The sequence below is a fragment of the Pseudophryne corroboree genome, chromosome 2 (assembly GCF_028390025.1).
Source record: "Pseudophryne corroboree isolate aPseCor3 chromosome 2, aPseCor3.hap2, whole genome shotgun sequence".
In the NCBI taxonomy this organism is placed as follows: Eukaryota; Metazoa; Chordata; class Amphibia; order Anura; family Myobatrachidae; genus Pseudophryne; species Pseudophryne corroboree.
In genome coordinates, this window is record NC_086445.1 from 1,045,518,922 (window position 1) to 1,045,537,630 (window position 18,709).

General features: G+C 60.2%; 1 protein-coding gene across 1 annotated transcript in view; it reads right to left on the reverse strand.

Annotated features, from left to right (window-relative positions):
- The window catches only part of CFAP91 (cilia and flagella associated protein 91), a 170,898-nt gene that overhangs the window by 150,804 nt on the left and 1,385 nt on the right, over positions 1-18,709 (reverse strand). The window contains exon 2 of the mRNA XM_063956861.1: positions 4,363-4,439. Within this exon, the coding sequence (XP_063812931.1) occupies positions 4,363-4,439 (77 nt within the window). The remainder of the gene's footprint in view (positions 1-4,362; positions 4,440-18,709) is intronic.

Below are 18,709 nucleotides of genomic sequence, written 5' to 3' on the forward strand. Positions count from 1 at the left end.
AGAGGAGAGGGGACCGTACAGTGATATATGAGGAGGTTATAGTACAGCCCCCGGCACACACTGATATGTGATATTATTATCATATAGGGGAGAGGGGACTGTACAGTGATATATGAGGGGGAATAACACAGCTCCCGGCACACACTGATATGTGGTATTATTATCATATAGGGGAGAGAGGACCATACAGTGATATATGAGGGGGAATAACACAGCTCCCGGCACACACTGATATGTGGTATTATTATTATATAGGGGAGAGGGGACCGTACAGTGATATATGAGGAGGAATAACACAGCTCCCGGCACACACTTATATGTTGTATTATTACTAGTGATGAGCGGGTTCGCTTTTACTCGATTCTCAAAACGCCATCTTATTGGCTATCCAAAACACGTGACATCCGTGAGCCAATAACATGCCGTTTTTAGAACCGAGTAAAACCGAACCCGCTCATCACTAATTATTACATAGGGGAAAGGGGACTGTACAGTGATATATGAGGGGGAATAATACAGCTCCCGGCACACACTGATATGTGGTATTATTATTATATAGGGGAGAGGGGACCGTACAGTGATATATGAGGGGGAATAACACCGCTCCCGGCACACCCTTATATGTTATATTATTACATAGGGGAGAGGGGACTGTACAGTGATATATGAGGAGGAATAACACAGCTCCCGGCACATACTGATATGTGGTATTATTACTATATAGGGGAGAGGGGACCGTACAGTGATATATGAGGGGGAATAACACATCTCCCGGCACACGCTGATATGTGGTATTATTATTATTATACAGTGGAGAAGGGACCGTACAGTGATATATGAGGGGGAATAACACCGCTCCCGGCACACCCTTATATGTTGTATTATTACATAGGGGAAAGGGAACTGTACAGTGATATAAGAAGGGTAATAACACAGCTCCCGGCACACACTTATATGTGGTATTATTATCATATAGGGGAGAGAGGACCATACAGTGATATATGAGGGGGAATAACACAGCTCCCGGCACACACTGATATGTGGTATTATTATTATATAGGGGAGAGGGGACCGTACAGTGATATATGAGGAGGAATAACACAGCTCCCGGCACACACTTATATGTTGTATTATTACTAGTGATGAGCGGGTTCGCTTTTACTCGATTCTCAAAACGCCATCTTATTGGCTATCCAAAACACGTGACATCCGTGAGCCAATAACATGCCGTTTTGAGAACCGAGTAAAACCGAACCCGCTCATCACTAATTATTACATAGGGGAAAGGGGACTGTACAGTGATATATGAGGGGGAATAATACAGCTCCCGGCACACACTGATATGTGGTATTATTATTATATAGGGGAGAGGGGACCGTACAGTGATATATGAGGGGGAATAACACCGCTCCCGGCACACCCTTATATGTTATATTATTACATAGGGGAGAGGGGACTGTACAGTGATATATGAGGAGGAATAACACAGCTCCCGGCACATACTGATATGTGGTATTATTACTATATAGGGGAGAGGGGACCGTACAGTGATATATGAGGGGGAATAACACATCTCCCGGCACACGCTGATATGTGGTATTATTATTATTATACAGTGGAGAAGGGACCGTACAGTGATATATGAGGGGGAATAACACCGCTCCCGGCACACCCTTATATGTTGTATTATTACATAGGGGAAAGGGAACTGTACAGTGATATAAGAAGGGTAATAACACAGCTCCCGGCACACACTTATATGTTGTATTATTACATAGGGGAAAGGGGACTGTACAGTGATATATGAGGGGGAATAACACAGCTCCCGACACACACTTATATGTTGTATTATTACATAGGGGAAAGGGAACTGTACAGTGATATATGAGGGGGAATAACACAGCTCCCGGCACACACTTATATGTTGTATTATTACATAGGGGAAAGGGAACTGTACAGTGATATATGAGGGGGAATAACACAGCTCCCGGCACACACTTATATGTTGTATTATTACATAGGGGAAAGGGGACTGTACAGTGATATATGAGGGGGAATAACACAGCTCCCGGCACACACTTATATGTTGTATTATTACATAGGGGAAAGGGGACCGTACAGTGATATATGAGGGGGAATAACACAGCTCCCGGCACACACTTATATGTTGTATTATTACATAGGGGAAAGGGGACTGTACAGTGATATATGAGGGGGAATAACACAGCTCCCGACACACACTTATATGTTGTATTATTACATAGGGGAAAGGGGACCGTACAGTGATATATGAGGGGGAATAACACAGCTCCCGACACACACTTATATGTTGTATTATTACATAGGGGAAAGGGAACTGTATAGTGATATATGAGGGGGAATAACACAGCTCCTGACACACACTTATATGTTGTATTATTATATAGGGGAAAGGGAACTGTACAGTGATATATGAGGGGGAATAACACAGCTCCCGGCACACACTTATATGTTGTATTATTACATAGGGGAAAGGGAACTGTACAGTGATATATGAGGGGGAATAACACAGCTCCCGGCACACACTTATATGTTGTATTATTACATAGGGGAAAGGGAACTGTACAGTGATATATGAGGGGGAATAACACAGCTCCCGGCACACACTTATATGTTGTATTATTACATAGGGGAAAGGGGACTGTACAGTGATATATGAGGGGGAATAACACAGCTCCCGGCACACACTTATATGTTGTATTATTACATAGGGGAAAGGGGACCGTACAGTGATATATGAGGGGGAATAACACAGCTCCCGGCACACACTTATATGTTGTATTATTACATAGGGGAAAGGGGACTGTACAGTGATATATGAGGGGGAATAACACAGCTCCCGACACACACTTATATGTTGTATTATTACATAGGGGAAAGGGGACCGTACAGTGATATATGAGGGGGAATAACACAGCTCCCGACACACACTTATATGTTGTATTATTACATAGGGGAAAGGGAACTGTATAGTGATATATGAGGGGGAATAACACAGCTCCTGACACACACTTATATGTTGTATTATTATATAGGGGAAAGGGAACTGTACAGTGATATATGAGGGGGAATAACACAGCTCCCGGCACACACTTATATGTTGTATTATTACATAGGGGAAAGGGAACTGTACAGTGATATATGAGGGGGAATAACACAGCTCCCGGCACACACTTATATGTTGTATTATTACATAGGGGAAAGGGAACTGTACAGTGATATACCTGTATGACGAGCGTATAAAACAGGTCACTGTGGGTACATAGTGGAGATATTTTGATTAAAAATGGAAATACCCGTCGGAATACAATTTTCCTACCGTTTCTGTCAACATTGGGTGGGGGCCCTTTCAAAATTTTGCTATGGGGCCCATAAAATTCTATCTACGCGGCTGGAGAACACAGAGCTATACACAGAGCTATACACAGCGCTATACACAGCGCTATACACAGAGCTATACACAGCGCTATACACAGCGCTATACACAGAGCTATACACAGAGCTATACACAGCTATACACAGCGCTATACACAGAGCTATACACAGCGCTATACACAGAGCTATACACAGCGCTATACACAGAGCTATACACAGAGCTATACACAGCGCTATACACAGCGCTATACACAGAGCTATACACAGCGCTATACACAGCGCTATACACAGAGCTATACACAGAGCTATACACAGCTATACACAGCGCTATACACACAGCTATACACAGCGCTATACACACAGCTATACACAGAGCTATACACAGAGCTATACACAGAGCTATACACAGCTATACACAGAGCTATACACACAGCTATACACAGAGCTATACACAGAGCTATACACAGCGCTATACACAAAGCTATACACAGAGCTATACACAGCTATACACAGAGCTATACACAGAGCTATACACAGCTATACACAGAGCTATACACAGCGCTATACACAGCGCTATACACAGAGCTATACACAGAGCTATACACAGCGCTATACACAGAGCTATACACAGAGCTATACACAGAGCTATACACAGAGCTATACACAGCTATACACAGCGCTATACACAGAGCTACACACAGCTATACACAGAGCTATACACAGCGCTATACACAGAGCTATACACAGCGCTATACACACAGCTATACACAGAGCTATACACAGAGCTATACACAGCTATACACAGAGCTATACACAGCGCTATACACAGAGCTATACACAGCGCTATACACAGAGCTATACACAGAGCTATACACAGAGCTATACACAGAGCTATACACAGCTATACACAGCGCTATACACAGAGCTACATGAGCCAGTGATACTCACCACCCTGTCATAGCACATGTGGGCCTGGAATGTAGCCTGGGCATGATCCCTCTCACTGGATAACGTGTATACCGGATCTACAAGAAACATTACACATCATCAGGAACATTCTCCATTCACAGATATCTCATCATTTTCCACAGCATCTGCAATTATTTTATTTTACTATTAGATGTAATTCATCATATATCTGCTGACTGTGACCCCTCCGGCCTCTGCATAATGTACTGTCCCCAGATCACTAGTATAAAGAATAGTGCGACACCTGTATCGCCTCCCACACCTGGCTGACTATAGTGAGCTCAGCGCACAGGAAGGGCACACAGAGGGACAAGGTCTGGGGTTAATGCAGGAGGTGGGCGCTGCGGCACAGGGTTTAGGGTTAATGCCGGAGGCGGGCGCTGGGGCACAGGGTCTGGGGTCAGGGCTGGAGAGAGGCGCTGGGGCACAGGAGGACAGGGTCTGGGGTCAGGGCTGGAGAGAGGCGCTGGGGCACAGGGTCTGGGGTCAGGGCTGAAGAGAGGCGTTGGAGCACAGAGAGACAAGGTCTGGGGTCAGGGCTGGAGAGAGGCGTTGGAGCACAGAGAGACAAGGTCTGGGGTCAGGGCTGGAGAGAGGTGTTGGGGCAAGAGAGGGACAGGATCCGGGGTCAGGGCTGGAGAGAGGTGCTGGAGCACAGAGAGACAAGGTCTGGGATCAGGGGTGGAGAGAGGCGTTGGGGCAAGAGAGGGACAGGATCCGGGGTCAGGGCTGGAGAGGGGCACTGGGGCAGAGAGGGACAGGATCCGGAGGCAGGGCTGGAGAGGGACAGGATCTGGGGTCAGGGCTGGAGAGAGGCGCTGGAGCACAGAGAGACAAGGTCTGGGGTCAGGGCTGGAGAGAGGCGTTGGGGCAAGAGAGGGACAGGATCCGTGGTCAGGGCTGGAGAGAGGCGCTGGAGCACAGAGAGACAAGGTCTGGGGTCAGGGCTGGAGAGAGGCGTTGGGGCAAGAGAGGGACAGGATCCGTGGTCAGGGCTGGAGAGAGGCGCTGGAGCACAGAGAGACAAGGTCTGGGATCAGGGGTGGAGAGAGGCGTTGGGGCAAGAGAGGGACAGGATCCGGGGTCAGGGCTGGAGAGGGGCACTGGGGCAGAGAGGGACAGGATCCGGGGGCAGGGCTGGAGAGAGGCGCTGGGGCAGAGAGGGACAGGATCCGGGGTCAGGGCTGGAGAGAGGCGCTGGAGCACAGAGAGACAAGGTCTGGGGTCAGGGCTGGAGAGAGGCGTTGGGGCAAGAGAGGGACAGGATCCGTGGTCAGGGCTGGAGAGAGGCGCTGGAGCACAGAGAGACAAGGTCTGGGATCAGGGGTGGAGAGAGGCGTTGGGGCAAGAGAGGGACAGGATCCGGGGTCAGGGCTGGAGAGGGGCACTGGGGCAGAGAGGGACAGGATCCGGGGGCAGGGCTGGAGAGAGGCGCTGGGGCAGAGAGGGACAGGATCCGGGGTCAGGGCTGGAGAGAGGCGCTGGAGCACAGAGAGACAAGGTCTGGGGTCAGGGCTGGAGAGAGGCGTTGGGGCAAGAGAGGGACAGGATCCGTGGTCAGGGCTGGAGAGAGGCGCTGGAGCACAGAGAGACAAGGTCTGGGGTCAGGGCTGGAGAGAGGTGTTGGGGCAAGAGAGGGACAGGATCCAGGGGCCAGGGCTGGAGAGAGGTGCTGGAGCACAGAGAGACAAGGTCTGGGGTCAGGGCTGGAGAGAGGTGTTGGGGCAGAAAGGGACAGGATCCAGGGGCCAGGGCTGGAGAGAGGCGCTGGAGCACAGATAGACAAGGTCTGGGGTCAGGGCTGGAGAGAGGTGTTGGGGCAGAGAGGGACAGGATCCGGGGTCAGGGCTGGAGAGAGGCGCTGGAGCACAGAGAGACAAGGTCTGGGATCAGGGGTGGAGAGAGGCGTTGGGGCAAGAGAGGGACAGGATCCGGGGTCAGGGCTGGAGAGGGGCACTGGGGCAGAGAGGGACAGGATCCGGGGGCAGGGCTGGAGAGAGGCGCTGGGGCAGAGAGGGACAGGATCCGGGGTCAGGGCTGGAGAGAGGCGCTGGAGCACAGAGAGACAAGGTCTGGGGTCAGGGCTGGAGAGAGGCGTTGGGGCAAGAGAGGGACAGGATCCGTGGTCAGGGCTGGAGAGAGGCGCTGGAGCACAGAGAGACAAGGTCTGGGGTCAGGGCTGGAGAGAGGTGTTGGGGCAAGAGAGGGACAGGATCCAGGGGCCAGGGCTGGAGAGAGGTGCTGGAGCACAGAGAGACAAGGTCTGGGGTCAGGGCTGGAGAGAGGTGTTGGGGCAGAAAGGGACAGGATCCAGGGGCCAGGGCTGGAGAGAGGCGCTGGAGCACAGATAGACAAGGTCTGGGGTCAGGGCTGGAGAGAGGTGTTGGGGCAGAGAGGGACAGGATCCGGGGTCAGGGCTGGAGAGAGGCGCTGGAGCACAGAGAGACAAGGTCTGGGATCAGGGGTGGAGAGAGGCGTTGGGGCAAGAGAGGGACAGGATCCGGGGTCAGGGCTGGAGAGGGGCACTGGGGCAGAGAGGGACAGGATCCGGGGGCAGGGCTGGAGAGAGGCGCTAGGGCAGTGAGGGACAGGATCCGGGGTCAGGGCTGGAGAGAGGCGCTGGAGCACAGATAGACAAGGTCTGGGGTCAGGGCTGGAGAGAGGCGTTGGGGCAAAAGAGGGACAGGATCCAGGGGCCAGGGCTGGAGAGAGGCGCTGGGGCAGAGAGGGACAGGATCCGGGGTCAGGGCTGGAGAGAGGCGCTGGAGCACAGAGAGACAAGGTCTGGGGTCAGGGCTGGAGGAGGTGTTGAGGCAGAGAGGGACAGGATCCAGGGGCCAGGGCTGGAGAGAGGCGCTGGAGCACATATAGACAAGGTCTGGGATCAGGGCTGGAGAGAGGCGTTGGGGCAAGAGAGGGACAGGATCCGGGGGTCAGGGCTGGAGAGAGGCGCTGGGGCAGAGAGGGACAGGATCCGGGGTCAGGGCTGGAGAGAGGCGCTGGAGCACAGAGAGACAAGGTCTGGGGTCAGGGCTGGAGAGAGGCGTTGGGGCAAGAGAGGGACAAGATCCTGGGTCAGGGCTGGAGAGAGGTGCTGGAGCACAGAGAGACAAGGTCTGGGGTCAGTACTGGAAAGAGGTGTTGGGGCAGAGAGGGACAGGATCCGGGGTCAGGGCTGGAGAGGGGCACTGGGGCAGAGAGGGACAGGATCCGGGGGCAGGGCTGGAGAGAGGCGCTGGGGCAGAGAGGGACAGGATCCGGGGTCAGGGCTGGAGAGAGGCGCTGGAGCACAGAGAGACAAGGTCTGGGATCAGGGGTGGAGAGAGGCGTTGGGGCAAGAGAGGGACAGGATCCGGGGTCAGGGCTGGAGAGGGGCACTGGGGCAGAGAGGGACAGGATCCGGGGGCAGGGCTGGAGAGAGGCGCTGGGGCAGAGAGGGACAGGATCCGGGGTCAGGGCTGGAGAGAGGCGCTGGAGCACAGAGAGACAAGGTCTGGGATCAGGGGTGGAGAGAGGCGTTGGGGCAAGAGAGGGACAGGATCCGGGGTCAGGGCTGGAGAGGGGCACTGGGGCAGAGAGGGACAGGATCCGGGGGCAGGGCTGGAGAGAGGCGCTGGGGCAGAGAGGGACAGGATCCGGGGTCAGGGCTGGAGAGAGGCGCTGGAGCACAGAGAGACAAGGTCTGGGGTCAGGGCTGGAGAGAGGCGTTGGGGCAAGAGAGGGACAGGATCCGGGGTCAGGGCTGGAGAGAGGCGCTGGAGCACAGAGAGACAAGGTCTGGGGTCAGGGCTGGAGAGAGGTGTTGGGGCAAGAGAGGGACAGGATCCGGGGTCAGGGCTGGAGAGAGGCGCTGGAGCACAGAGAGACAAGGTCTGGGGTCAGGGCTGGAGAGAGGCGCTGGGGCAGAGAGGGACAGGATCCGGGGTCAGGGCTGGAGAGAGGCGCTGGAGCACAGAGAGACAAGGTCTGGGGTCAGGGCTGGAGAGAGGCGTTGGAGCACAGAGAGACAAGGTCTGGGGTCAGGGCTGGAGAGAGGCGCTGGGGCACAGGGTCTGGGGTCAGGGCTGAAGAGAGGCGTTGGAGCACAGAGAGACAAGGTCTGGGGTCAGGGCTGGAGAGAGGCGTTGGAGCACAGAGAGACAAGGTCTGGGGTCAGGGCTGGAGAGAGGTGTTGGGGCAAGAGAGGGACAGGATCCAGGGGCCAGGGCTGGAGAGAGGTGCTGGAGCACAGATAGACAAGGTCTGGGGTCAGGGCTGGAGAGAGGTGTTGGGGCAGAGAGGGACAGGATCCGGGGTCAGGGCTGGAGAGAGGTGCTGGAGCACAGAGAGACAAGGTCTGGGATCAGGGGTGGAGAGAGGCGTTGGGGCAAGAGAGGGACAGGATCCGGGGTCAGGGCTGGAGAGGGGCACTGGGGCAGAGAGGGACAGGATCCGGAGGCAGGGCTGGAGAGAGGCGCTGGGGCAGAGAGGGACAGGATCTGGGGTCAGGGCTGGAGAGAGGCGCTGGAGCACAGAGAGACAAGGTCTGGGGTCAGGGCTGGAGAGAGGCGTTGGGGCAAGAGAGGGACAGGATCCGTGGTCAGGGCTGGAGAGAGGCGCTGGAGCACAGAGAGACAAGGTCTGGGGTCAGGGCTGGAGAGAGGCGTTGGGGCAAGAGAGGGACAGGATCCGTGGTCAGGGCTGGAGAGAGGCGCTGGAGCACAGAGAGACAAGGTCTGGGATCAGGGGTGGAGAGAGGCGTTGGGGCAAGAGAGGGACAGGATCCGGGGTCAGGGCTGGAGAGGGGCACTGGGGCAGAGAGGGACAGGATCCGGGGGCAGGGCTGGAGAGAGGCGCTGGGGCAGAGAGGGACAGGATCCGGGGTCAGGGCTGGAGAGAGGCGCTGGAGCACAGAGAGACAAGGTCTGGGGTCAGGGCTGGAGAGAGGCGTTGGGGCAAGAGAGGGACAGGATCCGTGGTCAGGGCTGGAGAGAGGCGCTGGAGCACAGAGAGACAAGGTCTGGGGTCAGGGCTGGAGAGAGGTGTTGGGGCAAGAGAGGGACAGGATCCAGGGGCCAGGGCTGGAGAGAGGTGCTGGAGCACAGAGAGACAAGGTCTGGGGTCAGGGCTGGAGAGAGGTGTTGGGGCAGAAAGGGACAGGATCCAGGGGCCAGGGCTGGAGAGAGGCGCTGGAGCACAGATAGACAAGGTCTGGGGTCAGGGCTGGAGAGAGGTGTTGGGGCAGAGAGGGACAGGATCCGGGGTCAGGGCTGGAGAGAGGCGCTGGAGCACAGAGAGACAAGGTCTGGGATCAGGGGTGGAGAGAGGCGTTGGGGCAAGAGAGGGACAGGATCCGGGGTCAGGGCTGGAGAGGGGCACTGGGGCAGAGAGGGACAGGATCCGGGGGCAGGGCTGGAGAGAGGCGCTGGGGCAGAGAGGGACAGGATCCGGGGTCAGGGCTGGAGAGAGGCGCTGGAGCACAGAGAGACAAGGTCTGGGGTCAGGGCTGGAGAGAGGCGTTGGGGCAAGAGAGGGACAGGATCCGGGGTCAGGGCTGGAGAGAGGCGCTGGAGCACAGAGAGACAAGGTCTGGGGTCAGGGCTGGAGAGAGGTGTTGGGGCAAGAGAGGGACAGGATCCAGGGGCCAGGGCTGGAGAGAGGTGCTGGAGCACAGAGAGACAAGGTCTGGGGTCAGGGCTGGAGAGAGGTGTTGGGGCAGAGAGGGACAGGATCCAGGGGCCAGGGCTGGAGAGAGGCGCTGGAGCACAGATAGACAAGGTCTGGGGTCAGGGCTGGAGAGAGGTGTTGGGGCAGAGAGGGACAGGATCCGGGGTCAGGGCTGGAGAGAGGCGCTGGAGCACAGAGAGACAAGGTCTGGGATCAGGGGTGGAGAGAGGCGTTGGGGCAAGAGAGGGACAGGATTCGGGGTCAGGGCTGGAGAGGGGCACTGGGGCAGAGAGGGACAGGATCCGGGGGCAGGGCTGGAGAGAGGCGCTAGGGCAGTGAGGGACAGGATCCGGGGTCAGGGCTGGAGAGAGGCGCTGGAGCACAGATAGACAAGGTCTGGGGTCAGGGCTGGAGAGAGGCGTTGGGGCAAAAGAGGGACAGGATCCAGGGGCCAGGGCTGGAGAGAGGCGCTGGGGCAGAGAGGGACAGGATCCGGGGTCAGGGCTGGAGAGAGGCGCTGGAGCACAGAGAGACAAGGTCTGGGGTCAGGGCTGGAGGAGGTGTTGAGGCAGAGAGGGACAGGATCCAGGGGCCAGGGCTGGAGAGAGGCGCTGGAGCACATATAGACAAGGTCTGGGATCAGGGCTGGAGAGAGGCGTTGGGGCAAGAGAGGGACAGGATCCGGGGGTCAGGGCTGGAGAGAGGCGCTGGGGCAGAGAGGGACAGGATCCGGGGTCAGGGCTGGAGAGAGGCGCTGGAGCACAGAGAGACAAGGTCTGGGGTCAGGGCTGGAGAGAGGCGTTGGGGCAAGAGAGGGACAAGATCCTGGGTCAGGGCTGGAGAGAGGTGCTGGAGCACAGAGAGACAAGGTCTGGGGTCAGGGCTGGAAAGAGGTGTTGGGGCAGAGAGGGACAGGATCCGGGGTCAGGGCTGGAGAGGGGCACTGGGGCAGAGAGGGACAGGATCCGGGGGCAGGGCTGGAGAGAGGCGCTGGGGCAGAGAGGGACAGGATCCGGGGTCAGGGCTGGAGAGAGGCGCTGGAGCACAGAGAGACAAGGTCTGGGATCAGGGGTGGAGAGAGGCGTTGGGGCAAGAGAGGGACAGGATCCGGGGTCAGGGCTGGAGAGGGGCACTGGGGCAGAGAGGGACAGGATCCGGGGGCAGGGCTGGAGAGAGGCGCTGGGGCAGAGAGGGACAGGATCCGGGGTCAGGGCTGGAGAGAGGCGCTGGAGCACAGAGAGACAAGGTCTGGGATCAGGGGTGGAGAGAGGCGTTGGGGCAAGAGAGGGACAGGATCCGGGGTCAGGGCTGGAGAGGGGCACTGGGGCAGAGAGGGACAGGATCCGGGGGCAGGGCTGGAGAGAGGCGCTGGGGCAGAGAGGGACAGGATCCGGGGTCAGGGCTGGAGAGAGGCGCTGGAGCACAGAGAGACAAGGTCTGGGGTCAGGGCTGGAGAGAGGCGTTGGGGCAAGAGAGGGACAGGATCCGGGGTCAGGGCTGGAGAGAGGCGCTGGAGCACAGAGAGACAAGGTCTGGGGTCAGGGCTGGAGAGAGGTGTTGGGGCAAGAGAGGGACAGGATCCGGGGTCAGGGCTGGAGAGAGGCGCTGGAGCACAGAGAGACAAGGTCTGGGGTCAGGGCTGGAGAGAGGCGCTGGGGCAGAGAGGGACAGGATCCGGGGTCAGGGCTGGAGAGAGGCGCTGGAGCACAGAGAGACAAGGTCTGGGGTCAGGGCTGGAGAGAGGCGTTGGGGCAAGAGAGGGACAGGATCCGGGGTCAGGGCTGGAGAGAGGCGCTGGAGCACAGAGAGACAAGGTCTGGGGTCAGGGCTGGAGAGAGGCGTTGGGGCAAGAGAGGGACAGGATCCGGGGTCAGGGCTGGAGAGAGGCGCTGGAGCACAGAGAGACAAGGTCTGGGGTCAGGGCTGGAGAGAGGTGTTGGGGCAAGAGAGGGACAGGATCCAGGGGCCAGGGCTGGAGAGAGGTGCTGGAGCACAGAGAGACAAGGTCTGGGGTCAGGGCTGGAGAGAGGTGTTGGGGCAGAAAGGGACAGGATCCAGGGGCCAGGGCTGGAGAGAGGCGCTGGAGCACAGATAGACAAGGTCTGGGGTCAGGGCTGGAGAGAGGTGTTGGGGCAGAGAGGGACAGGATCCGGGGTCAGCGCTGGAGAGAGGCGCTGGAGCACAGAGAGACAAGGTCTGGGATCAGGGGTGGAGAGAGGCGTTGGGGCAAGAGAGGGACAGGATCCGGGGTCAGGGCTGGAGAGGGGCACAGGGGCAGAGAGGGACAGGATCCGGAGGCAGGGCTGGAGAGAGGCGCTGGGGCAGAGAGGGACAGGATCTGGGGTCAGGGCTGGAGAGAGGCGCTGGAGCACAGAGAGACAAGGTCTGGGGTCAGGGCTGGAGAGAGGCGTTGGGGCAAGAGAGGGACAGGATCCGGGGTCAGGGCTGGAGAGAGGCGCTGGAGCACAGAGAGACAAGGTCTGGGGTCAGGGCTGGAGAGAGGTGTTGGGGCAAGAGAGGGACAGGATCCAGGGGCCAGGGCTGGAGAGAGGTGCTGGAGCACAGAGAGACAAGGTCTGGGGTCAGGGCTGGAGAGAGGTGTTGGGGCAGAGAGGGACAGGATCCAGGGGCCAGGGCTGGAGAGAGGCGCTGGAGCACAGATAGACAAGGTCTGGGGTCAGGGCTGGAGAGAGGTGTTGGGGCAGAGAGGGACAGGATCCGGGGTCAGGGCTGGAGAGAGGCGCTGGAGCACAGAGAGACAAGGTCTGGGATCAGGGGTGGAGAGAGGCGTTGGGGCAAGAGAGGGACAGGATCCGGGGTCAGGGCTGGAGAGGGGCACTGGGGCAGAGAGGGACAGGATCCGGGGGCAGGGCTGGAGAGAGGCGCTGGGGCAGAGAGGGACAGGATCCGGGGTCAGGGCTGGAGAGAGGCGCTGGAGCACAGAGAGACAAGGTCTGGGGTCAGGGCTGGAGAGAGGCGTTGGGGCAAGAGAGGGACAGGATCCAGGGGCCAGGGCTGGAGAGAGGCGCTGGGGCAGAGAGGGACAGGATCCGGGGTCAGGGCTGGAGAGAGGCGCTGGAGCACAGAGAGACAAGGTCTGGGGTCAGGGCTGGAGGAGGTGTTGAGGCAGAGAGGGACAGGATCCAGGGGCCAGGGCTGGAGAGAGGCGCTGGAGCACATATAGACAAGGTCTGGGATCAGGGCTGGAGAGAGGCGTTGGGGCAAGAGAGGGACAGGATCCGGGGGTCAGGGCTGGAGAGAGGCGCTGGGGCAGAGAGGGACAGGATCAGGGGTCAGGGCTGGAGAGAGGCGCTGGGGCACAGAAACAGGTTCCAGCATCAGTGCTCGAGGTGGGCACAAGAGAGGGCACTGAGGGATAAGGTGGGCACTGTGGCACAGAGGGACCGGGTTCAGGGTAAGTGCTGGAGGCAAGCACTGGGGCACAGGAGGGGCACACACAGGGTCCGGGGTCTGGGCTGAAGGCAGGTGCTGGGGCACAGGAGGGGCACACAGAGGGACTTGGTCTGGAGTCAGGGTTGATGGAGGGAGCTGGGGAACTAAGGAACAGGGTAGTAGGGTCAGGGCTGGAGGTGGGTGCTTGGGCACAGAAGAGCAGACAGATGGACAGGGTCCAGGGTCAGGCTGGAGGCGGGAAGGGGAACAAAGGAACAGAGGACCAGGGTCAGGTCTGGAGGTGGGTGCTGGGGAACAGGAGGGACACACAGTAAGGGGTATACGGACGTAGAGTTTCTGGGGTCAGGACTGGAGGAGGGCACAGGAGAGGACACAGGAAGGGTACATGTAGGACAGGCTCCAGGTCATGGCTGGAGGGAGGCACACGGGAACGACATATGTCTGAGTTAGGGCTGGTGGTGGGTGCTGGGCACAAGAGGAGGGTACATAGATTGAAAAGGTCTTTGGTCAGGGCACATGTCGGGACAGGCTGCGGGCCACGGCTGAAGGTGGGTGCTGGGGCACAAAGGAACAGAGTACTAGAGTCAGGTCTGGAGGTGGGTATCTGGGGCACAGGAAGGGGTATAGGGAAGAAGAGGGTTTGGGGTCAGGGCTGGAGGCGGGCACAGGAGGAGACATGGGAAGGGTACATATAGGACAGGCTCCGGGTCAGGGATGGAGGGGGGCACAGGAGGGGACACGGGAAGGGTACATGTAGGACAGTCTCAGGGTCAGGGCTGGAGGGGGGCACAGGAGGGGACACGGGAAGGGTACATGTAGGACAGGCTCTGGGTCAGGGCTGGAGGGGGGCACAGGAGGGGACACGGGAAGGATACATGTAGGACAGGCTCTGGGTCAGGGCTGGAGGGGGGCACAGGAGGGGACAAGGGAAGGCTACATGTAGGACAGGCTCCGGGTCAGGGCTAGAGCGGGGCAGAGTAGAGGACACGGGAAGGCTACATGTAGGACAGGCTCCGGGTCAGGGCTAGAGCGGGGCAGAGTAGAGGACACGGGAAGGCTACATGTAGGACAGGCTCCGGGTCAGGAGGGGGGCACAGGAGGGGACATGTAGGACAGGCTCAGAGTCAGGGCCTGGAGGGGGGAACAGGAGGGGACCCGGTAACGGTACATGTAGGACAGGCTCCGGGACAGGGCTGGAGGGGGGCATAGGAGGGGACATGGGAAGGCTACATGTAGGACAGGCTCCGGATCCAGAAGGGGACATGGGAAGGGTACATGTAGGACAGGCTCCGGGTCAGGGCCTGGAGGGGGGCACAGGAGGGGACACGGGAAGCGTACATGTAGGACAGGCTCCGGATCCAGAAGGGGACATGGGAAGGGTACTTGTAGGACAGGCTCCGGGTCAGGGCCTGGAGGGGGGCACAGGAGGGGACACAGGAAGGGTACATGTAGGCCAGGCTCCAGGTCAGGGCTGGAGGGGGGCAGAGTAGAGGACACGGGAAGGCTACATGTAGGACAGGCTCCGGGTCAGGAGGGGGGCACAGGAGGGGACATGTAGGACAGGCTCCGAGTCAGGGCCTGGAGGGGGGAACAGGAGGGGACCCAGTAACGGTACATGTAGGACAGGCTCCGTGACAGGGCTGGAGGGGGGCATAGGAGGGGACATGGGAAGGCTACATGTAGGACAGGCTCCGGATCCAGAAGGGGACATGGGAAGGGTACTTGTAGGACAGGCTCCGGGTCAGGGCCTGGAGGGGGGCACAGGAGGGGACACGGGAAGCGTACATGTAGGACAGGCTCCGGATCCAGAAGGGGACATGGGAAGGGTACTTGTAGGACAGGCTCCGGGTCAGGGCCTGGAGGGGGGCACAGGAGGGGACACAGGAAGGGTACATGTAGGCCAGGCTCCAGGTCAGGGCTGGAGGGGGGCACAGGAACGGTACATGTAGGACAGGCTCCGGGTCCAGGAGGGGACACGGGAAAGGTACATGTAGGACAGGCTCCGGTTCAGGGCTGGAGGGGGACACGGGAAGGGTACATGTAGGACAGGCTCTGGGTCAGGGCCTGAAGGGGGGCACAAGAGGGGACACAGGAAGGGTACATGTAGGCCAGGCTCCAGGTCAGGGCTGGAGGGGGGCAGAGGAACGGTACATGTAGGACAGGCTCCGGGTCCAGGAGGGGACACGGGAAAGGTACATGTAGGACAGGCTCCGGTTCAGGGCTGGAGGGGGACACGGGAAGGGTACATGTAGGACAGGCTCCGGGTCAGGGCTGGAGGGGAGGCACAGGAGGGGACATGGGAACGGTACATGTAGGCCAGGCTCTGAGACAGGGCTGGTGGGGGGCACAGGAGGGGACACGGGAACGGTACATGTAGGCCAGTCTCCGGGACAGGGCTGGAGGGGGGCACATGGGAACGGCACATGTATCTGGGACAGGGCTGGAGGTGGGTGCGGGGGCACAAGAGGAGGACACATAAATTGGCAGGGTCCAGGGTCAGGGCACATGTTGGGACAGTGTCCGGGACAGGGCTGGAGGTGGGCGCACTGCCGGGGCACAAGGGGAGGGGTATATGGAGGGACAGGCTCCGAGGTCAGGGCAGGAGGCGGGCACTGGCTCCGGGGTCAGGGCAGGAGGTGGGTGTTGGGGCACAAGTAGAGAGCACACAGATTGTCAGGGTCCGCGGTCAGGGCAAGAGGTGGGCACAGGCTCCGGGGTCAGGGCAGGAGGTGGGCACAGGCTCTGGGGTCAGGGCTAGGGGGTGGGTGCTGGGGCACAGGTAGAGGGCACACAGATTGGCAGTGTCCGGGGTCAGGTCAGGAGGTGGGCACAGGCTCCAGGGTCAGGTCAGGAGGTGGGCACAGGCTCTGAGGTCAGGGCAGGAGGTGGGCACAGGCTCCGGGGTCAGGGCACGAGGTGGGCACAGGCTCCAGGGTCAGGGCAGAAGGTGGGCACAGGCTCCGGGATCAGGGCAGGAGGTGGGCACAGGCTCCGGGGTCAGGGCAGGAGGTGGGCACAGGCTCCAGGGTCAGGGCTAGGGGCGGGTGCTGGGCACAAGTACAGGGCACACAGATTGGCAGTGTCCGGGGTCAGGTCAGGAGGTGGGCACAGGCTCCGGGGTCAGGTCAGGAGGTGGGCACAGTCTCCGGGGTCTGGGCAGGAGGTGGGCACAGGCTCCGGGATCAGGGCAGGAGGTGGGCACAGGCTCCGGGGTCAGGGCACGAGGTGGGCACAGGCTCAGGGGTCAGGGCAGGAGGTGGGCACAGGCTACGGTACGGAGTTAGGGCAGAAGGTGGGCACAGGCTCCGGGGTCTGGGCAGGAGGTGGGCACAGGCTCCGGGATCAGGGCAGGCGGTGGGCACAGGCTCCGGGGTCAGGGCAGGAGGTGGGCACAGGCTCCGGGGTCAGGTCAGGAGGTGGGCACAGGCTCTGCAGTCAGGTCAGGAGGTGGGCACAGGCTACGGTCCGGGGTCAGGGCACGAGGTGGGCACAAGCTCCAGGATCAGGGCAGGAGGTGAGCACAGGCTCCGGGGTCAGGGCAGGAGGTGGGCACAGGCTACGGGGTCAGGGCAGGAGGTGGGCACAGGCTCCGGGGTCAGGACAGGAGGTGGGCACAGGCTCCGGGGTCAGGACAGGAGGCGGGCACAGGCTCCAGGGTCAGGAGGTGGGCACAGGCTCCAGGGTAAGGGCAGGAGATGGGCACAGGCTCCGGGGTCAGGGCAGGAGGTGGGCACAGGCACCGGGGTCTGGGCAGGAGGTGGGCACAGGTTACGGTACGGAGTCAGGGCAGAAGGTGGTCACAGGCTCTGGGGTCTGGGCAGGAGGTGGGCACAGGTTCCGGGATCAGGGCAGGAGGTGGGCACAGGCTCTGGGTCAGGGCAGGAGGTGGGCACAGGCTTTGGGGTCAGGGCAGGAGATGGGCACAAGCTACGGTCCGAAGTCAAAGCAGAAGGTGGGCACAGGCTCCAGGGTCAGGGCAGGAGGTGGGCACAGGCTCCGGGATCAGGGCAGGAGGTGGGCACAGGCTCTGGGGTCAGGGCAGGAGGTGGGCACAGGCTACGGTCCGGGGTCAGAGCACGAGGTGGGCACAGACTCTGGAATCTGGGCAGGAGGTGGGCACAGGCTCCGGGATCAGGGCAGGAGGTGGGCACAGGCTCTGGGGTCAGGGCAGGAGGTGGGCACAGGCTCCAGGGTCAGGGCAGGAGGTGGGCACAGGTTCCGGGGTCAGGGCAGGAGGTGGGCACAAGCTACGGTCCGAAGTCAAAGCAGAAGGTGGGCACAGGCTCCGGGGTCAGGTCAGGAGGTGGGCACAGGCTCCAGGGTCAGGGCAGGAGGTGGGCACAGGCTCTGGGGTCAGGGCAGGAGGTGGGCACAGGCTACGGTCCGGGGTCAGAGCACGAGGTGGGCACAAGCTCCGGGGTCAGGGCAGGAGGTGAGCACAGGCTCCGGGGTCAGGGCTGGAGGTGGGCACAGGCTCCGGGGTCAGGACAGGGGGTGGGCACAGGCTCCGGGGTCAGGGCAGGAGGTGGGCACAGGCTCCGGGGTCAGGGCTGGAGGTGGGCACAGGCCCTGGGGTCAGGGCTGGAGGTGAGCACAGGCTCCGTGGTCAGGACAGGAGGTGGGCACAGGCTCCGGGGTCAGGGCAGGGGGTGGGCACAGGCTCCAGGGTCAGGAGGTGGGCACAGGCTCCAGGGTAAGGGCAGGAGATGGGCACAGGCTCCGGGGTCAGGGCAGGTGGTGGGCACAGGCACCGGGGTCTGGGCAGGAGGTGGGCACAGGCTGCGGTACGGAGTCAGGGCAGAAGGTGGTCACAGGCTCTGGGGTCTGGGCAGGAGGTGGGCACAGGCTCCGGGATCAGGGCAGGAGGTGGGCACAGGCTCTGGGGTCAGGGCAGGAGGTGGGCACAGGCTTCGGGGTCAGGGCAGGAGATGGGCACAAGCTACGGTCCGAAGTCAAAGCAGTAGGTGGGCACAGGCTCCGGGGTCAGGTCAGGAGGTGGGCACAGGCTCCAGGGTCAGGGCAGGAGGTGGGCACAGGCTCCGGGATCAGGGCAGGAGGTGGGCACAGGCTCTGGGGTCAGGGCAGGAGGTGGGCACAGGCTACGGTCCGGGGTCAGAGCACGAGGTGGGCACAGACTCTGGGGTCTGGGCAGGAGGTGGGCACAGGCTCTGGGGTCAGGGCAGGAGGTGGGCACAGGCTACGGTCCGGGGTCAGAGCACGAGGTGGGCACAGACTCTGGGGTCTGGGCAGGAGGTGGGCACAGGCT